This window comes from Cebidichthys violaceus, unplaced genomic scaffold (genome assembly GCF_023349555.1).
Source record: "Cebidichthys violaceus isolate CVI_PGR_0920_01 unplaced genomic scaffold, fCebVio1.0.p SCAF_23, whole genome shotgun sequence".
Classification (NCBI taxonomy): Eukaryota; Metazoa; Chordata; class Actinopteri; order Perciformes; family Stichaeidae; genus Cebidichthys; species Cebidichthys violaceus.
Genome location: NW_027176406.1, coordinates 670,001 through 693,783, shown reverse-complemented (window position 1 = coordinate 693,783; position 23,783 = coordinate 670,001). Strand labels below are relative to the sequence as shown.

Genomic DNA, 23,783 nt, shown 5'->3' with positions numbered 1-23,783 from the left:
CTTTCGCACCAACCCCCCCCCCCCCACCAGACGGAAAACACTGGAGACTTGAGAGCTCACCCCCCACCCCAGCTGTTTGAGGTTATTCAGCGTTAATTGTATGTATCAACTCGTGTCCGTCTGGAGAGTGATTCTCACGCTGCCTTCCTTCATCAGACAGCTGGGCAGCGACGCTCTGGCCGTCAGATGCGTGTATATTTGTCGGAGCTAATGAGACTGTTGAACCTGCTGAGTGATCTTACCTGGGCACACCGCTGAGCGATGATAATAATCACAGACGTCCCGACAAACAACCGTAACGGGGAAACGGGCCTAATGCCAGAGCTTGAATGGCAGATCAAAGGTTGGAATGGGACAGGAGAGGCCTCTCCATGCGGACTGCTCCACCCGAACCTTCCAGAGGAGTAACACCGACCGGCACAACGATGACAGAACCTGGCTCTGTGGTACCAGCTCACACGGGTGAGACGGTGGACCAGCACACGCTTCTGAAGAGATGCTCCGAGACGGGTAATGAATGTGAGCTTTTACTAAAGGCAGCAGACGTGTTGCATTTATCACCATTTCCAGTGTGAATATTCTCAATACACACGAGGCAAAGAGGGCTGCTCCATTCCTTGTCGCATTCCCTTCAGGAAATAAAAGCCTTTCCTCTCACTTTTGATATGCGACCGAGGCAACAAGCATAAAACTCGTCGTTTCTGCTCTCGGCTGTGCTGTGCTTCGTCAGAGCTGTGACAGAAGTCCATTTGGCCAGTGTAGTTTTCATACTGTCAACAATGAAGTCAACAAATCTAGGTTTGGATCAACTGTGTGGTCTGCGGGTAACTGAGCTTTTTCATGCACATCATGTGACAAAAATAAAAATGAAGCCACGGTAATCTGACACAAGCAAGAAGGCATGAAACAATAAACGACTAAGGAAATAATACCATCGTCACGTACAACCAGATATTTGGGGGGGGGGATACTGACCAGCCAAAACCTGCAAATAGTTGAACCTTTTTTTATTCTCGGGTGCAGCCAGAGCGCCCTGAAAAATAGCCGCTTTGGAATGCTTGCGCACCGCTGCAGAGTCACTCTCACTTTTGAACCTTAAACTCCACTCATTTACAAACTCAAGTGACATCATTTGAGGACATTGAGCATACTTTCAACTCCCTCTGGAGTCACGGTAAGCTGTATAGAACTGTTTCACACATGCGTCGTCACAATATCACACAGTTTTCTTCATATTATGCAATCCAGACTGACTTTAAATGCCCTTAGTTTTCTGCAGACCAACAGGGTTCTAGCCTGACATTGGATATGCATGGAGCTGCCTCTGATAAAAAAAAAAAAGTACCCTGAAGTGGAGTTTCTAACTTCAAAGGGAGCGCTAGTTTGGGAAATAGGCAAGAAATAAGAGGGGCAGCATTGAGAACCTCCAGGCAGCAGTGATAGGATAACATCCTGCGGACCTGAAGGAGCTCCCCTCCCTCACACTCACTGCTAATCCAGTTTTGACCCATTAACCATCACAGCCAGGTGAACAGAGCCGGCCTTTGAAGAAGGTCTTTCCCAAACCACCCAGCAGGATTAGCACTTCTCCAAGGCCAACGTCTGCACTCCTCTCCCTCTGACAGCTACTGCAGGCCAGTGTAAACATGCAGTACGACACAGTGTATAGATCCCACACTGACATGTAAAGTCTTATGACTCATCCTGGCTGAATACGCCATACTAATTTAAATTCTTTAGGAACTGTTATTAACAGTCGCTTCCAGCGTACCGACTACAAAAATGCAGATTAAAAAAGAGGAGAAGTTCAGCTGCACTTTGGGAGCACCAGGAGGGTGGAAACAACGGGACGAAGGTTAGAAACTGTACTTCACTGCATTTATTTATAATGAGTGGAAATACAATTAAAACCACCCGACAGTATGAAAATAAATAAAATTAGCTCCATCGCAGCCAGCTACAACAATAAAATGCCTCTTTCATGCTACTGCAACAATAATAATAATAATAATAATAATCTTCAGTCATCAGTGGCTAGTGAGTCTCTTCATTACCACCAGCCTCCTCCTCCTCTCTCGTCTTTTGCTATATCAAATAATCAGCTCTAGACCGCTTTATTTCTGGAACACGGTAACAGCTAAGTGGATTTTAGAACTGCCAGATTCAATAAATAAAACAGCCCAAATCACAACCGTGCCAGAAACACAAATAAAACCGCCAAACCATGACATGTGCAATAAAAAAACACATCACAAGCACAGAAAGCTTTGTATATGCATCAAATAACCAAATATGAAAAGTTGTATAAATAGGCTATCACAACCCACGAGGAACACAGTCAGACAGCCAAATTACATCACGGTCATTTAGCAGACGCTTTTATCCAACGCAACTTACAATTCAGATTCTATCACACCGTAGGCTCAGCTACGGGAGACATTTTGGGTTAAGTGTCTCGCTCAAGGACACATCGACATGCGACTAGCGGAGCCGGGGATCGAACCGGCGACCCTCTGATTGAAGGGTTAGCCACAGTCTAACGGTTCCTCCGTTACATTCACTGCAACTTCTCTCAAGTCAACTCAAAATAAACGAGTCAAACATACGAGTGAGTGGACACAACGAAGAGGACCGAGTGTTTTTGGGTGTGACCATAATATGACAGCTGGATTGGTAATGTCCGCCAAAAGAGGACAAAAGCAGCTCCAGTCTCATCTACCTGCTCAACTTAATCAAAAGGAGCCCAATTGTGATGAAACCAACCCGATCTGGCAACACCGCATTTCTGCATTAATGCCGTCCCACGAACACAGGGCGGTGACGAGCGCGTCTCTGCTCCATATTAAAATAAATCCAAAATGAAAGAGGATGTGCGGACACGGGGAAACATTATCTGTTGTTAATGTTACAAAGCAGATGCACTGCTCAGCAGGAAGAAGAGACGATCTCCCTGAAACCACACAGGCCGCCCACAAAGCAAACCCCTCGGCCCGCTGTTATAATACAGTGACGGGACAGAGCTGTGAGCACACGGGACGCCCAACGTCCTGCGGAGCAACAGCATTCCTTCACTTTATTACTACAGGGGAAGCTCAAAAGGGGGGGGGGGGGGTGTTCTGGACTGTTCTGCTCCCCACCTGTCAGGGGTGACGTTTGGACAAGTGTTGGGGTCTAGGGAGCACTTCTCCCCCCTCTCTCTCTCTCTCTCTCTCTCTCTCTCTCTCTCTCTCTCTCTCTCTCTCTCTCTCTCCCCCTCTTCCCCCACCCGGCTACATCTGGTCTCCTCGGGGGCCGTTGCTGGTGGCGGTTGAGGGCAGAGCAACCGCAGAAGGCTTTGTCCTCATTGAAGAGCAGCTACAGCAACAGGAAAGCCGAGCCCAGTCGGTCAATTAATTGATGGAACAATTTTAAATTACGGGGAGGCTCTGGGGGGGGGGGGGGGGGTGTTTACAAATGACGTGCAATGATTGCTTGTTACGTTCACCATTTGATTCCTCCACTTCATGGGTTCTTCTTTTTTTTTCTGGTCTTTTGCCACCGTGGTATTTGTTTTTTTTTTTTCACATCTTGTTGAAACGTTTGCTCAGAGAGCATGTCCACGATGAGCCAGTAGAGCCAACAGTTCACCACGTGCAGCTAATCACCGAGTATTTACCATGTATCCTGTCTGAAACACCCAGATGAAGCCCAAATCGCTTCCATACAGCCACTCTGGTTGAAAAGGGCTCCGACTGAGACCACATGAAGGGACCAAGAGCCGGCTCCGACCACATTAAAACGGTCTTGATCACCAGGCCCGGTGCCTCCGCAGCCCCATCTGTACCCAGCTGTGGGGGGTTCTTCTTCGATTAGCCAACAGCCAAAGCCCCCCCCCCCTCTAATCTGTAGACTACAGTCAGACCAAGCTGCATTGAAAAAGGAGAGACCTAAGCCTTTCACTCAAAGCTGTACAGAGGGCCAGTGTGAGACCCTGGGGCCTTTGTTGCATCTTCAAAATAAGTCTGCTTTATTCTCAGGCAGCATCTGTGTCCATTCAACCGCCCGTCCTCTTACAAGGGGAAGGAACGGGGACAATTTGCAACTATTTAATCACAAATAAAAGCGCTGGCCCTCCTTTCTGGAGGATCGGCTGCAGCGCGGCGAAATCCTGTTCATTTGCAACAGCAGCCGATTGACCGAAAAGACAGACAAGGACCCACACAGAGAGTGCATCGGACAGGAAAAGCTCGGTTAATACGCTTTGGACTCGTCTGCTTTGGACTGCTTGGTGGGGGCTTACAGTCGGAAAGAACAGGGGTGACTCAGAGAGGAAGAGGTGGGAATGCGAATGGAGAATTCGAGGGAATCCCACTGAGATAGCTCTCTTCACTAGTCTGCAGCGCGCCAAAGAATTCAGACGAGGAAACCATATGCTTAACAAGTCACATGTAAGCCCTGAGCTGAGACACAAAAAGGCCAATAAACGTCCAGAGTCTGAATCGGAGCAGAAAATCAATCAAACATCAACTTCATTTATCATTCCGTTGCACGTCTTTCTGGGCAGGAAGTGTTTGCAAAAGAGGTAAAGACAGAACGTCAATGACTCTCACTGATTCTTTTTAAGGAGTCTGATTTCACTTCTATGTGACGGACAGCTTTGTGACTCACAGACGGATTGAAAAGGATGCGTTCACTTGTCTGCAATCACATTAGAGGGAACCAACCGTGACTTGGCATTCAGCTGCGTGTCGTTAAATTAACAGTTGCACGAAAGGCGGTGCGAAATGACACCGCAAACGATGTCTGCGCGACGGAATTCACAAATGATTAGACAAAAAGCAACGAGCCGCAATGATGCAACTCGTGGCCGGGCGGATCGTGACGCGTTGCTCCATTAGCTGTGTTTGTGGGTCACGTAATTTAGGAGTGATCTGCTGTCAAGTATAATGGAAACATGTCCCTGCATTGTCAAGGGGCAATTCTCACCCCGAGTGTTAGTTTTAGCAGCTCACTCGCCATATTTTTCCAGTTTAATAGATGGCAAACATCTGCAACATCTGGTTCAAATGGACGGGGGGGGGGGGGGGGGGGGGGGGGAAGAGTTGTAAGCAAGAAGAGACGCCTTCAGCACAAACAGCTACAGGCCTGTTTAAATGTAGCGACTCATCGTTCGCAACCTGCCAGGAAACAGATTCATCTGCAGCCGTGTGTCAAAAAAACAACCCGGCTGCGGATGACAACTTGCAGCTACAATCTCGCAATGACACTCTCTGGGCCCATTAGTCCCCACGCAGCAGTCTAATCAGCTTGGTATACACAGCTGTGCAGCACTAAACAAAGAAACACATAATGACAGTGTGTGTGCGTGTGTGTGTGTGGCGAAGTCTCTCTGCTAGACGCGTGAACTTCGCCGCCAGACGGCCACCTTCCTATACAGCTTCTTCTCTCTGCTGGAGAGCAGCGCAGAGAGCTGAGCATGTGGATGACATGGCACAATATTACGTCATTCTGAAAGACATATCACTGCAAAGACATACAGACAGAGGATCGTGCAAAGGGAGTAATAATGTTGTACTTTAAGAGGGGTGATATTTAGTCTGGAGGGGAGGGGGGGGGGCGTGCCGTCTGACTCAAGAGGAGAGGTGGTCGGTGAGGTCCTGCTCTCCCTATTTGTCACAGCGTGGACTCACATTCTCAGCATTCCATCAGGAGACCACGGAGGTCCGTCTCAAGCTGCAGTGACAAACTAACTGACTCTAGATATTTTAACATGGAAGCTACGCATACATGCTTCCCCCCCCCATACTGCACATGCATGTATACAATTCTTCTCATTTCTTATTGACCCGTGAATGACTTCTGAAAGCTTGATGTACTTGGCCATCTTGCATCTCCGGCTCATTAAAATCCCTCCTCGTCCATTCCCCACGTATTCCTATCAGAATCAGCACCAGCTCAAATATTTAATTTGGGCACTCCTGATAGAGGAGGCTGCCATGGAATTTGTTTCAGGTCAGACCCTGGACGTACATCAAAAAGTGCAGCTGTCGGCCTCTCTTCCCAGTCAAAACACTGTGCTCTCATGTAAACCTTTTTGGCTGTTTTTGTTGAAAAGACATAAACCAAACAGCTGAGAGGGTGAGAAGAAGGAGAGGGTAATGCTGTAAAAGTATGAGCTCAGAGCAGAATGCTTTTTAAAAGGATGCAGTTACAACTCAATGGTGACCTGTTATAAACACAATAACAAATGAAAGGAGGCAGCTGTCTGTCTGTCTGTCTGTCCGTCTGTAGGCAGCTATGGGACACTGCTCGCTGTTCAGTTGCAGACTTGTGACCTGTGGAGCTGGCTGTCACCTCTTCGGAGGCTCGTGCTGCCATAAAGGCTCGACTATAGCTCGCTGGCTGTCTGGCTAAGCTAACGTCGGCTAGCCAACTTTAAGTGAGCCAGTCTATCAGCACAACGGGGTGATAACGTTAGTTAGGCAGCTCACTTCCATTGCAGATACATTCATGTATACATGTTTTAGGTGAAGTTGACACGCGAGATGCGTCCCCACTTTTTGGTTCCATCAAAGCGACCACCGCCTCAACGGCAGAGCAGCACAATATATTAGCCTCAATACTCCGGGACCCGTGTTATGGCTGGTGGTGGTTACTGGCGACAGTCACAGGGCTAAGACTATTTCCAAGATCAATAATATCCAAATTCAGCCGCATCTACTGGTCCACTCGGTCAATTTCCCAATATTAGCTAACACTGGGAAGACAACTCATATTTAAAATGCACTGTAGCGGTTAACAAAATCGTGTAAATCGCTGGGGAAAGAACCGGCGGCAAGCCAACTCCATGGCCCATGGGAGCTGTTCCCATCCAGCACATACACGGAGCCCTCCTAGCTAGTGTGTGTGTGTGTGTGTGTGTGTGTGTGTGTGGGAACATACTTGGGGGATTTAAAAGCGTTGCTAGCTACCTGTTAGTCGCAGCTTCACGGGGCCATTCCGCCGGACTCCTTGGTTAGACATCTCCTCTTGGTTCCAGCCTTCACTACTCGTAATAAAAACGTGTCGTTAACTGTAAAAAAAATAAAAATAACAAGGTTTATCAACCTCTCCGCCAGTTTTAGACAATAATGGAGTCAAGGCATTGTGGCCCGGATGTGAACTGAACTGCCATAGCGATCGCTCACAAATAAGAAAAAATTAAAAAATAAAATAAAATATAAATCGCGAGTGTAGCGGCGCTGCAGAGTGCATTTACTAAAACCGGCTTTTCCCCGGTGAGACGTACAAACGAGCAACCGTGGCGACGCTGTAACGCGGGGTTTGTCTTCACATCCTCGGTCCTCCTCACCGCTCAACGAGAGTTGAACTGTTGAGCCCTCCGGTGTGGATCCCGCTTCAGGAGGCTGCTGCTAGGAGCTGCCCGGTGACGACAGCACCACTTTGTGAGGGGGGGGGGGCACTTCAACATGTGGCACCTCACTGTAGTTCACACACTGGCCCCACTGTGTCCTGGAGCTGGTGATGAGCCGTCCAGAGTTTTTACTCTGATGCCTTCAGTAAACACAGCTACCTGTGTTTGACCATTTAGGACTTTTTACAGGGGCGTAGACACAATCTACACCGGTCTGGCCCCCCCTTCTACAGCCACAATAGACATAATATATACATCTACATATCCATCACAGTAGTGGTACAATATAATAGTACAATATTCAGATTATTGCAATATGGCTTTTTTACTGCAGACAGACTGGACCTTAATGACAATAGTGAGGTCCTACCAGGAATATGCAATGGAGAGTATGAGATTTCCAAATGAGGCGCTGTGCTGGACCATTGCAGCAAAGTTGAGCCAGGTTTAAGGAATAGTTTGACACAATTTTATAGTTCCAGGGGTTTACGTGCCACTTTCTTGTCCGAGGAGTAATTTCAGTGAATAAGTGTATTTCCCCATAAAGTCAAACTATTCCTTCGAAAATGTTTGTAGGAGAGATCTGTGGTGTTACTCACTGAGGTAACAAGCTGAATTCATGTAAAGTGCCTCTACTTTTTATTGGCAGTTACTGGAGTAATAAAAAGGTAAATTCAGTCAACAGATGAGGTAGAACCGAGTCAGCATAAGCAAACACCACCGATGACATCACTCAACTCTCAGAAAGAAACACCACTTTGAGTAAGGCAAGAAAAGTCTCAAGTATCATAGATATGTTAATGTCACGAATTACTGTAAATGCAAATATACCATCTACAACACTTCTGTTCTATTTTGAGAGTACACTGACTGAATAAACAAAGTAAATGCACTTAAGAAAAGAAATCTCAAAACCCAACACGTGATCTGATGACTTTATTTACAATCATGTTTTTCTTCATATTAAAACGGTATGTACAACACATACAAAAAGGAACGCCACAGTTACATGAAGAAAAGGACAAACAGTAGCAAAGAGGATACAGTAAAGTTGAGAGTAGAGGTATTAGAACATTATCTAGAAATTGAAAGTGCTCTGGTTTTCACTGATGTTGAATGTATAACCGTCATCGGTCGCTTCTGGGACCACACTCTGCACCACCTCCTCCTTTAAATAAAAAAAAAGAAATCAGAAATATAAAAAAAACATTAATGGGCATAAAAAGTTAATTTGAAAAGAATTCAGTTCAAACATCTTAAAAGACACGTACCTCATCAGAGAAGTATTTCTCAATGAGATTGAGGGATGCTTTGTAGATCATCTCATTCTCATGAGACTGCAGAGCCTCGATCTTGTCCAGTCCACCACATTCTTCCACCATTAGACTCAGCTTGTCCGACTCCCCAATTTTATCCCCGGCCTGGTAGGAGAACACAGACATCCGGTCACCTCCAATGATAAATAATTAGATAAAACAGATCCATCTGTATCACTCCATGAAAACACACTCACCATGAAGATATTGGTGATGGCATCCAAGATGACGAGGACAATTTTGCTGTCCTTAGAGGAGAGGAGATTCAGAAGAGGCTCGAGCACATTGGCTTGTACAAGGTATACCACCTGCTCAACATTGCCCCCGCTGGTGAAGTTTGTAACAGCCCACACAGCCTCCTTCTGAGTTTTGTAGTCACCCTGCAGAGAAAAGACAAGGAAAAGCATAAGCCACAAAGACATGACATGAAAAGTTAAGAAGACTGATGTAGGAATCTGCTTTAAATAGCAGCGTACTCATAAATTATATTTCTCTAATGAGTGAAACAAATCTATCCGGGAAGAACAAACCTGCACAAGCGTATTGACCAGGTGCGGAACGAGTCCCGCGTCGATGACCTCCTGGATTTGGGTGTCCTTCCCTGCCGTGATGTTGGACAGAGTCCAGGCGGCCTCCTTCTGAATGTTGGCCTTCTTGTGGCGCAGCAGCCGGGGGAACATGGCCAGGGCTCCGGCATTCAGCACCGCCTGAGTCTGCTCATCCGTGCCAGTCACGATGTTGCCGATGGCACGCAGTGCTGGGGTCTGAGGGAGAGGAAGGGTGACGGGGGGTCATTCTACGGCCTGCCAGAACCTGAGGAGTTGCCTCAGGGAGCTGGAACAATGTACCAAAGTGCACGCACACATAGTACACACTGGAAGACCTTGCTGGGTTTTATACGTACAATGACGGGCAGCTCTTCAGCGCCGAGCAGATTCACCAGGCGAGGAATCAAGCCGGTCTGGACCATCACCTCGATGCGGTCGTTGGAGCCGTCGGTCAGGTATGAAACGGCCCAACATGTGTCGGCCAACACCTCCCGGTCATCATGGTGTAGCAGACGAACCAGAGCGGGCAGGATCTGTTGGACCGCCGTCATGGGGGGGGAGGGGTTCTTGTTGCGGCAGAGGTTAGACAGCGTCCATGTGACATTTCTCATGTAGCCGGTCTGCAAAGAAATCAGGTAGAAGAGAAGGCATTAGTTTGACAAGAGACAGCAATATGGTTGAGTTAGAGCACCCCCTAGTGGGAGAAGAGGACACATGTGATTTTGAATGAATACTTACACTAAATACAGAGAGGTCAGGGACCGCCAGCAGACTGAGAAGAGGGGCCACAGCGCCATTTTTAATGACCCTGTCTCTAAGAGCCGAGCCATCACCTAAAAAAAGAAAAAAAATACAAATTTAAAATATTACTTTGCTTCTAACAAAGCAGTGATGAGACAAAATAAATTAAATAAATTCTGCCCGTTACCAGCAATGTTTCCGAGGGCCCACACCGCTTGCTCGCTGATGTGCTGGTGGTGCGATGTGACCAGGCTGATGAAGGCCGGGATGGCTCCGCCCTCAACCACAGCAGCGGTCTGATCACAGGTCCCAGAGGCAATGTTGGTCAGAGCCCAGGAGGCCTCGAACTGGATCGGAGGACAGTCAACCAGCCCCAGGAAGGAGACGAACTTGGGGATCAGGCCGGCACCGATCATCTGGTTGATGGGGGGGTTCTTGTCACGAGACAGGAGCTTCCTGCATTCGAGGCAGTACGGTAAAAGTAAGTCACCATGGAGGAGGTCGGTAGATACGATTGTGATATGTAATGAATAGTCATTAACCTGGCAGCCTGTGTCGCCTGGAGCTGGGACTCGAGGTCGCTGCTGTTCACTCCTGAGAGAATCTCTTCAACGGTCCACTGTTTGGCAGCCTGCCAAAGAGCACACAAGATGAGTTATGATTTAAACAAAAGAAAAAAGAAAAAGAAAAAACAGTACACACAGGAGGAGGTGGACGAATGGCTGTACATTCCTTACATGCAAACAGATGCAATGTTCCTGCTAGCTTAATGAATGTTTTGCTTTTTATTTTTAAGACTGAAGGGAGTTAGTTTAACTGAAGTAATGCGAGGGTGTTATTTTTTTTACACTGGCTCCTCCCATTTTGTCCAACTTTAATTTTGTTCATTATCCATGTTAAGACAAAATCTATGTAAATTCAGTAACATTAATAAACCCCCTCACACCGCATTACATTTGTAGCTACCGTAATTCATAAGATTAAGTGTCTTGTACAAAGTGTTCACCACCTTTATAGAAAATAAAAAACATGATTGAACATTTTCCTGAATGTAAATAATTGATTTTATAGAAACAGGCCTACCAGACAGTTCTGAGTCCTTTCCTGAAGGGGAGAAGTGGCCTCGTCAGGAAACGCAGACACATTTCTTCTTTTGAACATCTGGTCATCTTTCTTCGCCTTGCGGAGCTCCACGTTCACCTCCACTCTCCTGCGTCGAAGTTCCTGCGTTCGTTTAAAGTAAAGTCACATTGTTTGTTTAAAAAACTGCAACTCGCGGACATCGATGCTGGTCTGATGTTAAACGTAACGTTCCGAGTTACTCACGTTAGCATCTTTGCCTTTGTTCTTGAACTTGTTCAGACGTTCCACGTTCTCAGACATGTTCTTTCAATTGACAAGGAGGCGTAGCAGCAGTGAAAACTTGTGTTTTGTGGAGTTATTCCTGCGGACAGAGTATTTAAAAAATAAGGGTTAGCTGGTACAAAGTACTTCGAGCCGCCTCGTGAGCAAGTAGCGCGACCAATGGCAAACACATCAAACTGAGCAGACCGTCGGTTTGAAATTAAAATGGGCCAACTGACAGCTCGCTGAAGATGAATATACAGTAAGCGTCGTACAGAAAATCATTAAAAACAGTAATTTTTCAAATAGAATACAACATTAATTCAAATACAACTACATAAGCAGTTGACACGCACTTACCTGATCCTCGCGCAAAGGGTTATGGTACGCGGAAAGTGCCGCACAGACCTTTAAATTCCTGTAACAAAGCCATCTGATTGGTCCGTTCGAGCGCAAGCATCCAGCTGCCTCCGTTCATTGGACCGTTTCAAAAAATCACACAGCACACAAAAAATGTCGTCACTCTACGGAACTATCGCGATATCTCCTTTGTGTTTGAACACTACTAGGTTAAATCTGACTCTGGGTCGGTTCTTTAACCGTTTCTCGTTTTGTTTCAGTCATAGACTGTATGTACGTGTGAGAGGGATGAGCTGTTCCTGGATCGGTGCATTCCGGTCCTGGTGTGACGAAGTTTTAAAGAAACGCATCCAGTTTAAAATCCTCCATGTAACACATTCCTAAGTAAATGTAAAGAACACGTGTCTTTTTCATGACCATTTTGTCACATCTGAAATCGAATATTAGCAAATAAACGTATATTTGTCAAGACATGGTTTTATTTGTATCAGCTCATCTAAACAGGACAGTTGTTAAGGGAAAGGGAAATGTCATAAATCAAGAACAATGTCCCACATTTCAGACGTTTTTCAATTAATATGCAATATTATATGCATTTCTTAATGACAGACTTTAGAAAGACATTACATTATAAACTCATCTAATGATTTGCCGGTTCCTTATTTTTCATTTTAATTAATTTAATCCCTTTTATTCTGTCCCTGCTGTATATGTATATGTGTATGTATGTATGTATATCTATCATTCTTGAGCTGCTCTGTAGGCCTATACGCAAACTTGTCTTCTGCTAAAACATTTAAAAACTGTCATTTAGATGTAACACTTCCATTTGTCACTGCCTGCCACAAACACACAAGGAAGAAATCAGTCTTTTCATTTTTATTAAGTTCCATATACATCAATATTTCTTCAGATGTAATACAAAAAAAAGAAAAAGAAATCAAGTCGAAATTTTTTTTTTTTTTTTTTTTTTTTAACAAACAGGGCAGGAGCCTTCAAACATGTTGCTTCATCCTTCTCAGTCAGTCACTACCGCAGAGCAGTCCATTTACAATAGCTTATTACTGTATTTTCAGGAGGTTATAGAAGTTTAACCAAGCAGACTACTGGTGTCCAGATATTCAGTACAACTCTCTCTCATGCCACTTCAGACGAAACAATGAGTGGAAACGGGAGAAAAAAAAAAAAAAAAAAAGTTCCACTGATATCCAAAATTTAGACAACAAACTCAATACATTATGCTCCGTTAAACTCAGCCCCTGTATGTCAGTACTTCATTTCCTATTTCTCATTGGACATGATGACCACAAGAATGGCCTGAGGGTTGTTTTTTTTTTTTTTAAGAAAGAAAAGAAAAAAGACTGAGATCAAAAAATAAACATGGAAATATGAAATATGAGAGCTCCTTAAGAGTCTTTTTCTCCGAGGTAAACTTTTCTTCTGAAACGCCTCAGTCGCTCGCGCTCCTCAGTACAGTCCCACTGATGAAGACAGGTCCAAAAAAAAAACAAAAAACAAAAACAAGGTCCCTTAGAGCTGAAATGGACAGCTCTGCCTGAACAGCTCTGAGAGAGCAGCAGCGCTGGCTGCACCGACAGTCAGGGGAGCTGATCCCACACACGGGACGAGGCCGAGTCTGTCACACAGTTACAGTTCAGAAAAAGCCATATTCTTGGCAAGTGCATTTTGTTTGAGCAATGTGCGGTGCTTTCTAAGAGGCTGACGAACACTGTAGCTTGTTGTTATGAGACCTACAGAATGCGGAGAGAGGGAGGAAAGTTGAGAGCCCTTCGCAGTTTTCTTTCTTTTACGGTCGCGACAAAATACAGACAGAGAGGATGCAAAGAGGTCGGCGGAGGATCCTGCAGCCATGTTGGTGTAAATTCACTGGGAATGCCTTTATTAGTGAAGGAAATCTTCCACAACTACAAACTGAGGTTACTGTGTGACGCGAGGATTCCTCGCTCTTTGTAGTACATTTTTAGTCTCATAAAATAATACTATCTAAAATGATTTGCTTCATAATTCTTTTAAAAACATTCAAACACAAGAGTTAGATATATCTTACAACCGCTGTACATGATAAAAAGTATGTACATTCAAGACAACCACCTTAACAGCCAGCTCGATCAAACTCGAAAGGGATGTAACATACAGAACTTCTCATAAATATCTCTAGATAATAAAATATGCAGCTTTATATACGTTTCTTATACCTGGCAAGGTCAACCACATTATCCAATCCAACTCAGATGTGCAACAGAAAATAAATACAAGTTAGGAACTAAAATGCATTTAAAATCCCACTGAAAACACAAAGGACTGTTCAACAAAGGCCAGATTTAAGGACATGATGAGAAGAAAGCCTGTCCCTTGATTACATGGTAAACGCATGTCAACACGGCTGCCATTGTGACTAAACTGAATATTGTAGTAACCAAAAGAAATGTTAAATTGGTGGAATTTACATGAAAGCACAATTGGTGTTTTTGTGTAATTTTTTTTTCTTTATCAACAGATTATTTGTTTTGTTTGCTGTTCTGGAAATGGAAAGTTCCCATGACATTATTACTAGAGACCCCCAGCATCCAGTCCAGACTCCAGCTAGACTGGCCCACTTAAGAATCTGACAATCTGCAAGAAAGAAGAAAAAAATGGGATGGCATAAATCAAAAAGGCATGCAGCAAACAAGTGAACAGACACAAATGCGAGATGACACACGGTACAGATGTAACACAGCGTTGAGTTCTGTTAAGACATCGGACGTGATGTCCTAAAGCTCTGGCAGCTCCGCTGGTTTTAGTACGGCCAAGCAACGGCGACAGTGTAAAGCCAACTCTAGTCTACGAAGGAGAAGCACGTTCTACTGCAGAATGACACACTCGCTACTCATGCCAGTGGTATGAACGAAAGTGAGTGAAGGGCATAAATGCATAAATCAAGAAAAGGCCGACAGGACAGCCAGTCACAGCTTCACGACACGCGAACGTAAGCGCGGAGGAGGAGAGAGAAACTTGCGGAACCCGGAGAGTCTGCAGCAGCAGGAGCACCCGACCTTACCTGCTCGCTTTGAAACCTTTGAGCTTCTGTACAAAGAAGGCTTCGAGCACCTCGGCGCACTGAAAGAACGGCGTGTCGTTGGGGTTGTAATAGCGACAGTTGTCGAAGATTTTGGTCACGTCGGCCACAAACTCGGTGAGCTTGTGGTAGTGTCGCTTTTGCAAGCGGGTTTCCATTGTGGAAAAGTCTGCAAGGGAAAGAGAAATGTGTGATTTTTCTTTGAATGGACTGCACGAGACATTTCCTACAAACAACGGCGACGATTTGTTCTTACCCATCGGCTCCTTGATGACGCGATAATAATCGGGTGCGTCGTGGGGATCCACCGGTTCAAGGAAAGGCCACGCCATCTTGTGAGTCTGTTGAAATAACACGGAAAATGCTTACAGGACACATTCTACAAAAAAATAGCAAAACCCAGAAAAACTAGAAACTCTTTGCAGAACTTCTCTTAACGTCATTTAGAATTTGCTACGATTTCAGGCCGTAAAGTAAACTGTGATAAGAGTGAAACAATAACTTTGAATCAGTTCATATTAAATCTCTAAGTTTAAGACATTTGAGAATCATTTACCTAAAATAAATAAATTAAAAAAAATAAGGATATATCAAAGGAGAAAGTCACTTCAAAAGCAGATATTAAGGTTATTAAATTGCTATATTACAGTGTTCACAATACTTTTATTCTAACCGTTCTCTTTGACTTTAGTCATGTTCATACATGAACTGCTTCTCGTAAAGCCCTTCATTGTTTTGCTTCTAGTTTATATTTATTGTTGTAAAGACATCCTGACAAACACAGGTTCCATACCTGTAGCGAGCGTAGTATTCTTTTCAACCCCTCGTAGTCTTTGTCGGTGAGCGGCGTGAGGACTGTCATGGCGTCCTCCGTTGACTGACACTGCGGGCAGACGTACAGGTCGATTTGATTGGCCTCACTCTGCAGGATGCCCACGCAGCGGCCGTGGTACCAGTTCTGGCAGCGGTCGCAGCCTATGTAGAATCTGTGGGTGAGAAATCGGACACGTCGCGGTGTTAGCACACCGCAGAAAGCCGACGACAGCCGGGCGGGGTCTCGGGAGGAGCCTTACTGCGATTCGTCGTACGGCGTCCGGCAGATGCAGTACAACTCCTCGTTGCTTCCTGCCTCCTGACCGCGTTTGCAGTCGTTGCACACAAAGTCCTCCAGCTTCTTGGCCTCTTTCTCCGTGATGCCGACACACACGCCGTGGAACCAGTTGGAGCACAGGTCGCACCCGATGTAAAACCTGAGGGGGAAAGGGCGTTAGTTTGTGTTGTAATGGAATCGCAACAGTTCAGCTTCTTTTTTTCTCTCTCCAGAGAGCTTACTTTGACTCGTCGTAGGCCGTTTTGCAGACGCAGTACAACTTTGTGTCCTTCTTGTGATCCTTTGAGGTAGAAGACAGCTTCTTCTTCTTCTTGTGTTTGGACGAGCTGGAATCTCCGTCCTTGTCTCTGTCCCTGTCTTTGTCCTTGTCTCTGTCCCGATGTCTGTCCCGCTCCCGCTCCTTCTCTTTCTCTCGATCCCCGTCTCGGTCTTTGTCTCGGTCCCGACATCTATCTCGGTCCTTGTCCCGGTCCCGCTTCTTGTCCTTGTCGTGATGCTTGTCCTTGTCGTGGTGCCGGTCCCGGTCTTTGCTCCTGTCTTTGTCCCGCTCCTCTTCCCTCTTGCGTTTGTGGGACGAGGACGACGAGGACGGCGAGGACGCCGCGTGGGCGCTGTGAGAGGAATGTGTGGCGTGAGAGGGATGGGAGGAGTGAGAAGAGGCCGCCTTGACCGTCGCTGCGGCGGCCTGAGTGATGGCGGCTCTGGCTTTCTCCTTTTCTTTTTGTAGCCTGGCTATGTCCCGCCTCAGCTCCTCCTGAGAAGGAGACAACACATGGAATGCAATGCTCAGCATCTCTGGTGCATCTCTTACCATCTCGACGGAGGCGGACCGGGCGCTCACCTGCACTTGCAGCTGCAGCTCCTTGTCCAGCAGGGCCCTCTTCTTCAGGATCTCCGCCTTCAGCTGCTCCTTGTGCTTGTACAGCAGCGCGGTCAGCTTGGTGGCGTTCTGCCTGGAGCGTTTCTGCTCCACCACCTCCTCCTTCTTCCTCTTCTTCGCCGCCTGCTTCTCGTCCTTCTCGATCTTGTCGAGGATGAACTTCATCACCTGGTTGCACACGATCATTCTGAAAACAGAGGACAGCAGGGGGCGCCGGAGACAACAAGAGCGGAGTGAATACCAAGGAAATACCACCATCATCCAACATTTCTCGTAAATCCCCAAATTTCTGTGATTATCAAGCCCCAAACCTCTGGTTCTCCTCTCTCTCAGCTGCAGCCAGGCTCTTCTTCTGTTTCAGCTGTTCCGCTGCAGCGTTCTGCTTCACGACCACCTGACAACAAAAACATTTTGTTAATATTAAAAGTTTTTAAACGCTGTAAGAAATGAATCACTGTGAAGTTTTCTGTTTTTTGTCACACCTGCTTTTGGATGCCATCCCCGGGGCTAACGGCCTGCAGACTCTGCTCTTTCTGTTCCCTTTTAACCTCCTGGTGTTTCTTCTTCTTTGGTTTTTGTTGTTGTTGTTGCTGCTGCTGCTGTTGCTGCTGCTGCTGTTGCTGTTGTTGTTGTTGCTGCTGCTGCTGCTGCTGCTGCTGTTGTTGTTGTTGTTGTTGTTGTTGTTGCTGCTGTTGCTTTTGTTGTTGTTGTTGTTGTTGTTGCTGCTGCTGTTGTTGTTGCTGCTGCAGCTGTTGCTGCTGTTGTTGCTGCTGCTGCTGCTGTATTCTTTGGAGCTGCTCCTGGACGCTCGCTGGTGCCTGTATTGTCACCATGTTCTGGATTTGGTGGGCCTGGATTTGCCCCCCTGTCTGCTGGATCTGGATGGGCAGCTGCAGTTTGATCTGCTGGGGAACTGCCCCACCCTGCTGCTGTGCCTGTGCCTGGATCTGGGCTTGGATCTGAGCAGCAACATGGGGCGGCAGAGCCGAGAGAAGCTGGACAGGCTGTTGGAGGCCTGGAACGGTGATGAGCTGATGCCTGATCGGAGATTGGACCTGAAGCTGAGGCTGCGCTTGAACTTGAGTTTGGTTCTGAGGCTGGAACTGGACTTGGAGCTTAGCTTGGACTTGGGGTTGGGCTTGGACCTGAAGCTGTTGCTGGACCTGGGTCTGCTGCGGTGACTGGACTTGAAACTGGGGCTGGGTTTGGACTTGAGTTTGTACTTGGGGTTGCTGCAGGGTCTGTGGTTGTGGGTGAACGTGGCTCTGTTGCTGGAACTGGACCTGAACCTGGGGATGCAGTTGGGTTTGGATCTGGGGCTGTAACTGTAACTGAGTTTGGGCCTGAGACTGAACCTGGGGTTGAGATTGGACCTGGGGCTGTTGGTGAGTCTGGGGTTGGGTTTGAGCCTGTGTTTGAAATGAAGCCTGTACCTGGGGGTGGTACTGAGGCTGGACCCTTGTTTGGAGCTGGGCCTGGACCTGGGGCTGGGTCAAGGTTTGGTTTTGGGACTGAAACTGCACCTGAGGTTGATTTTGAACAATGGGCTGTACTTGGGCCTGGGGTGGTTGCTGAGTTTGTGGCTGAAACTGAACTCGGACCTGGGGGTGGCTTTGGGCTTGAGTCTGAATATGAGACATTTGTTGGACTTGGCCAAAGGGCTGGACCTGAATCTGTGCACGGATCTGGGTTTGACGCTGGGGATGAAGTTGAGCAAGGGTTTGAGGCTGGAGCTGAGGCTGCGAGGGTCTGACCGTAGTAACAACAGAAGAGACTGGTAGTCCCATATGAACCTGCACTGCTGAGATCGGGATTTGAGACACCTGCTGCATGGACACAACGGTAGGGTGCTGGACGTGTCCTTGAGCTTGAGGAGGAAGAGCTGCTTGAGGCAGAAGGGTAACAGGTGATGGATGCATGGAGACCGATGCAGAGGCGGGTACAGTGGCCAGGCCGGGTGTCTGCGCTGGAGCTGCAGCCTGCTGAGCTGGCTGAACAGGAGTCTGAGCTTGAGAGGAGGCCGGAGTCCAAACCTGGGGCTGAGCTGCCCTCTGCTCAGTCAGAGCTACGACAGGACAGAGAAGTTTAAATAGGTAATGCATTAAAAAACGAAAAATAGGCAATGACTAAAACAGAATGCCGTTGATGTGCGTTTGTGGGAACTGTGTTCCTTACCTGGCACTGAGGGTGTTGTAAAGGTGGCGGTGACTGGTGTGACGACAGCGTTGGCCACAGCAGCATGAAGGGGAACCGGAGCTGTGGCCTGGATTTGGGTGAGAGCTCTGGCTGGGGACGGGACAGCGATATGGGTGGACACAACAGCTATGACGGGAGCAGAGACCGGAGCAAGAGCCGGGGTTGGAACTTGGACAGGCGAGGGAAGAGAGGGAGAAGCCAACGTTTGGGCCGAGTTAGAAGCCGCTGCTGTGGCGGCAACTTGGGCTAAAGCAGGGGCATGGCTGAAGGTATGGGTCTGGATCTGGGCTTGAGGCGCGACGTGTCCCGGGACAGGGAGCGACGCTGTAGTTTGGGTTTGTGTCGGGAATGAACCTGGGGCGAGGGTGGAGACCTGGGTTTGCGCAGGGGTTGAGGCTGAGGCGAAGACTGTCTGAGACATGGCCGGGCCTGCATTTTGTGCCGGGGTAGGCACAGATCTTGCCACTTGGGGTTGTGCGGGGACAGAGGCTGGTGTGGAAGATAAAACCTGTTTCGAGGCCTGGGCCGCAACGTGAGGCAGGGCCGGCACAGGAGTGGATATTTGAGACTGTGCCGGGACTGATAACGGGGTGGTAGCGGCTGCAACTTGGGCTTGCACAGGGACTGTGGGCGCCAAGCTTGGCATTTGCGTTGGGGTGGGTACAGGGGCTGGCATTTGGGTTTGGCCTAGGGCCGAGGGAGTCGTCTGGACTTGCGCAGGGGTTCTGGCTTGAGTCGGCGTTGACATTTGGGCTTGAGGGGTCTGGGTGGGTGCTGAAGTTGCGGCTGATGAGGACGGGGGGATGGGAGTGAAGAGGAAGCGCTGGACCTGGCCGTTGGGCATGGCTGCCTGCATTAGCTGCTGACCAGGAACGGGAATGACGGTTACACCCTGTGGGATGATTTGCAGCTGTCCCTGGGTCTGGCCCTGACCCTGGATCACCACCGTCAGACCTGGGTTTCCACCCTGCAGAGTTGCAGACAAAAGGAGTCTCGCCTTTAGCTGACAGTGATAGAATTCTCTCTTTGTATCATTCAAAACAAAGTCACGAGGACTTTAAAACATTTTAAGACTTTCACTACAGGAGAACAAAAAATGTTGCTCTCACCTGAGCGCCCTGTGTCAGCTGCATGAGCTGTGCCATAGTGAGTTTAACTTGGCCCTGCTGTGGTCTGTTGGTCTGGGACGAAGCTACAGGTGACTGTCCAGGTGCTGTTGTGGCCGCATGAGGTGTTGGTGCAGGACCCGCTGCCCTCTGAACAGGTGTAGAAGCAGGACCCGTCTGTGTCACAGTTGGCTGAGGTTGGCCTGGAGGGGGGAGGAGGTAAGAATGCTATGTTAGAGCCACAAAAGGCTGAAGACATTCATTTGCGAAAAGAAATCAGATCAGTTAGACAGAACACCTTGCTGAGCCAAGGCCGGACCTCTGGCCATTGCTGCGCCCACAGAGGTAGACGGGCTCATCGTCGTCACAGGCTGCATTTGGCCTCCCGCTGCGACAACCTGGAACACAAAGCAAAAAAGGTAAGAATCATCAATCACTGCGGTTAATATTTTCCCAAGATGAATGTGTAAACCGAAAAGGACGACAGGCAAAGGCAAAAGACCTGCTGCTGGGTGGTAGAGGAGGTGCTGGCTCTGAGGTTGATGTTGCCAGTCGTGGGGTGCAGTGTGCTGTACGTCCTCAGGTTCGCGGGGGGCCCCGAGGGGAAAATGCCCAGGACTTTCTGCTGGACTACGCCTGTTGATGAGCACGATTATGTAAGGAAAGAAGCAAATGTGCACCGGGTACATGCAGAGATGCAGGTCAACGATGTACAGAAGCGGCGAGGCATGCACTGTGTGTGAGGAAGATCACTAAAGCTATTGTTAAAAAAAAAGAAAAAAAGATTCAGTTCATGGGAGAACTGTAGATTATACACAAAAAACTGCGACAAAATTTTCGGTCAGAGAAGCTCTTCCATAGTAAAAATAAAATAAAATCCATGCTCAGCGCCAATAGATTTTGCCTGACACATGACACTCTTCCATCCATTTTTGGCAAGTGTAAGCACAAACCAGCGGCAATGGATGACACTCGTGCTCCCTACCTCCTTGTGCCGTGGGCACGTTGAGCGTGACAATCTTGCTGTTAGCGGGGAGCGGGAGTTTGGCGGAGAGGACTTGGCCAGCCACAGCCAATGGGCTGCCGGCGATCTGGAAGGTTTGCTCGGAGGTGGCGACGCCGCTAGCCACGGTGGTCACAGAGCCAACGGGGGCTGCAAGACACACCATGCCACCTGCAGTCACGCACGGGCCACCGCGATAGCCAGCGTAGGGCTGTGGTGTCCACTGGGAGGTCTGAGTCAACCAAGGGGGCGGACATTTTCGAATTTTGGGATTATTGTTTGAATTTTGCAAGAGACACGGGCTCTCCTGTCCTGTGTCCATTTAAAACATTTCAATTGAAAATTCAGTTTTAACAGGGCTGAAAGTGGACACCACGAGCCACAAACTCATTTTGGCAAGTCATGGCGATGGTTGACTTCTTAAAGACTGAGACGGCTGTCAAACAGCGATTGGAGAAAAAAAAAAAAAAAAAAAAGGGAAAACCCCCAAAAACGTGTTCTGTGAAAAGGTTGTTTGTCTGCCTGCCTCTAACAGATGATGGATGAGAACGCGCAGAACCATTCTACGTAGTACTTCTGATGGGATCATTTTAATTACTCTCGCATTGGGTTCCGGCTTACCTGAGGCGTTGTTGGTCTGACCCTGCTTCACCCAGGACGCAAAAGACTGATGGAAGTTCTTGTCTTGCTGAAAGGAAACCGGCGAGCCCAGTTTGGAGGCCAGGACCATCTTAGCTCCGGGCGTGACCTGACCTGTCCTCTGGCCCATGAACGCCGGGCTGCTGGGAGTACTGGGAGTGCTGGCCGAGGTGGCGGGAGTGCCGGCGGGTGTACCCGGCCTCTGCTGCTCCAGACGTTTCTGTCAGAACATTTCAGAGATTTAGAGAATATGTTAACCTCCAAGAACAGTGCTACCCGAACAAGGGCTTATCAACCCAGAACAATTGATAACAGCTGTGTGTACGTGCGGTGTACATTGTCCCCACCTGTTGGGCAGCAAGTCTGGCCTGTTTCAGCTGATTCTCCAGATGGGCCTTGACTTCCTCTGCTGTCTTCAGACTACTGCCAGTCTTGGAGGAATCAATACCCTGTGACTTCTCCCTCTCAACTCTGTAATAGTAAGGAAGAACGGTGACAATCAGGTGACATCAGTGCCCCGATCAGAATACTTCAATGTTCCCCAGCGGCAGCTTGCTGTGCGTTTCTCACCTTTCAGCAAAAGCCCTGATCTCCCACAGCTCCAGGTCCTCTTCAGCCACCCACGTCTCCACAGCTATCGGCCCAGTCAGCTTGGCTGGCTCGTGCTTCTTCGGCCTCAAGGCGCTTGAGCGCAGGCCTTTCCTCTGTGGAGTGGGCGTTTCTACTCACGGGAAGAGAGAAAAAAACGTTATTGTACGAATTATACTCGTAAAAAGGTTGTCGGAACTCTTTCAGCAATCAATCTGGGTCATTCTTCAAATTAGAAAACTTTATTCTATTGTTTAGCTTCTTTTTTTTTAACCTTTGGGAGCGTCTCTGTTTCCGAGCGGACAGATGATCTTCCTGATGCAGTACTCTGAGCGGATGCCGTAAGGCCCCACGTCTCTCCGTTTTATGATCTCTGTTGTGGTGATGTCCGTGTCCGTGGTTTCTGTGGCAGGAATAAAAGATATTGTCACGATTATTTTAAATGGCAGCCATTCATTGTTAACTTACTCCGAGCACTCATTCAAGCATTAGAAGGTGGACACAGAAGAGAGGAAAAAAGTAATCAGAAGAAGAAGTAGTAGTTATATGTTTGAAGTGGAGACCAATGTAAGATCAGTACAGGTGAAGACATCAGTGTACAGCATTGTCTCACCTTTCCGTGTCGTCCCCACAGCAGCAGAGGGCTTCACAGCCATGTCGTCCCACCTCAGGCAGGCCCACAGCAGCCTCAGCATCAGGCTGACCCCAGCCAGCGACCTCACAGTCTGGAGACGGTACCTGAATGAGACACAGTCATAAGAAAACATGAGCTAATAATTCCAACAACCGGAAATGTATATTTACATACACAATTGTACTTAGTGTATTCATATTTTTACATCTTACAACAAATAAGACAAAAAAACATCAGCGATGTCTTTTATTAATGTCCTTGCTAAAGTTGGAATATCGTTGGAAAATAATTAAAAGATTTACACGACTATTGTTAATGTGTACTAATTGCTAGTTAAGAATCCCAAACGAAGACCTAAATGTGTTACCCACCTCCACGTGATCCCAAAAGTGGGCCGAGGTGAGGGGTAGGGCCATATGTCCAGGGCGGGCTTGGCGTTGTAGTTGAAGATGGGCACCTCTCTGATGCCCGCCCTCCTCGCCATTCTCTTCAGGTCGTCATTTGGCAGGATGAAGATGCTCTTCTTGCTGCTCTTGGTGACGAACTTGCGGTAGGACGGCAGGGCCGTCCCCGAGCGGGCCTTCCTGGACTTGGAGAACCTGAGAAGGCTGACCCGGTCTTTGGTGGAATACTCCTTACTAATCGTCATGGAGCTGGTTGAAGGGCCCGTCTTGGTGTCGGCTATTGGCAGTTTAGTCCTTGAGCCAAATGCCCTGGAGCTGAGCTGGGTGGTGGTGGTGGTGGTGGTGACAGAGGAGACCGCGCTGCTTGCCGCTTGAGGCGTTACATCAGACTTACTGATCTTGCTGGACAGGTCTGTTGTCGCCACATTTTGGGACTCTGCG

At 47.7% G+C, this 23,783-nt stretch overlaps 3 protein-coding genes across 7 annotated transcripts in view; all 3 read right to left on the bottom strand.

Moving 5' to 3' along the window:
- Positions 1-7,339, bottom strand: part of smurf2 (SMAD specific E3 ubiquitin protein ligase 2) — a 47,275-nt gene extending 39,936 nt beyond the window's left edge. For 2 of the 3 annotated variants that reach the window (XM_068718344.1, XM_068718346.1), the window contains exon 1: positions 6,951-7,325. In XM_068718344.1, the coding sequence (XP_068574445.1) occupies positions 6,951-7,002 (52 nt within the window). In that variant the 5' untranslated portion in view covers positions 7,003-7,325. Of the gene's footprint in view, positions 1-6,950 lie in introns of all 3 variants that reach the window. The other variant, XM_068718345.1, reaches the window with a different exon arrangement.
- A 975-nt stretch (positions 7,340-8,314) lies between these two features.
- Positions 8,315-11,467, bottom strand: kpna2 (karyopherin alpha 2 (RAG cohort 1, importin alpha 1)). The gene is made up of 10 exons (XM_068718441.1): positions 11,325-11,467; positions 11,082-11,222; positions 10,541-10,629; positions 10,186-10,454; positions 9,996-10,090; positions 9,614-9,877; positions 9,240-9,473; positions 8,907-9,089; positions 8,665-8,814; positions 8,315-8,561 (listed from the first exon to the last, which is right to left on the bottom strand). The coding sequence occupies exons 1-10, from the start codon at positions 11,379-11,381 to the stop codon at positions 8,472-8,474; spliced, it is 1,572 nt and encodes a 523-aa protein (XP_068574542.1). The 5' UTR covers positions 11,382-11,467; the 3' UTR covers positions 8,315-8,471.
- Positions 11,468-12,566: 1,099 nt separating this feature from the next.
- The window catches only part of bptf (bromodomain PHD finger transcription factor), a 23,751-nt gene continuing 12,534 nt past the window's right edge, over positions 12,567-23,783 (bottom strand). For 2 of the 3 annotated variants that reach the window (XM_068719125.1, XM_068719127.1), the window contains 19 exons: positions 23,310-23,783; positions 22,918-23,042; positions 22,579-22,707; positions 22,287-22,437; positions 22,064-22,187; positions 21,699-21,936; positions 20,577-20,710; positions 20,373-20,472; positions 20,078-20,277; positions 18,948-19,935; positions 17,255-18,837; positions 17,084-17,166; positions 16,734-16,959; positions 16,114-16,646; positions 15,855-16,031; positions 15,575-15,767; positions 15,038-15,122; positions 14,764-14,950; positions 12,567-13,453 (listed from right to left, as the gene is read on the bottom strand). The exon at positions 23,310-23,783 is cut by the window's right edge and continues 1,099 nt beyond it. In XM_068719125.1, coding sequence (XP_068575226.1) covers positions 13,414-13,453; positions 14,764-14,950; positions 15,038-15,122; positions 15,575-15,767; positions 15,855-16,031; positions 16,114-16,646; positions 16,734-16,959; positions 17,084-17,166; positions 17,255-18,837; positions 18,948-19,935; positions 20,078-20,277; positions 20,373-20,472; positions 20,577-20,710; positions 21,699-21,936; positions 22,064-22,187; positions 22,287-22,437; positions 22,579-22,707; positions 22,918-23,042; positions 23,310-23,783 — 5,770 coding nt within the window. In that variant the 3' untranslated portion in view covers positions 12,567-13,413. Of the gene's footprint in view, positions 14,337-14,763; positions 14,951-15,037; positions 15,123-15,574; positions 15,768-15,854; positions 16,032-16,113; positions 16,647-16,733; positions 16,960-17,083; positions 17,167-17,254; positions 18,838-18,947; positions 19,936-20,077; positions 20,278-20,372; positions 20,473-20,576; positions 20,711-21,698; positions 21,937-22,063; positions 22,188-22,286; positions 22,438-22,578; positions 22,708-22,917; positions 23,043-23,309 lie in introns of all 3 variants that reach the window. The other variant, XM_068719126.1, reaches the window with a different exon arrangement.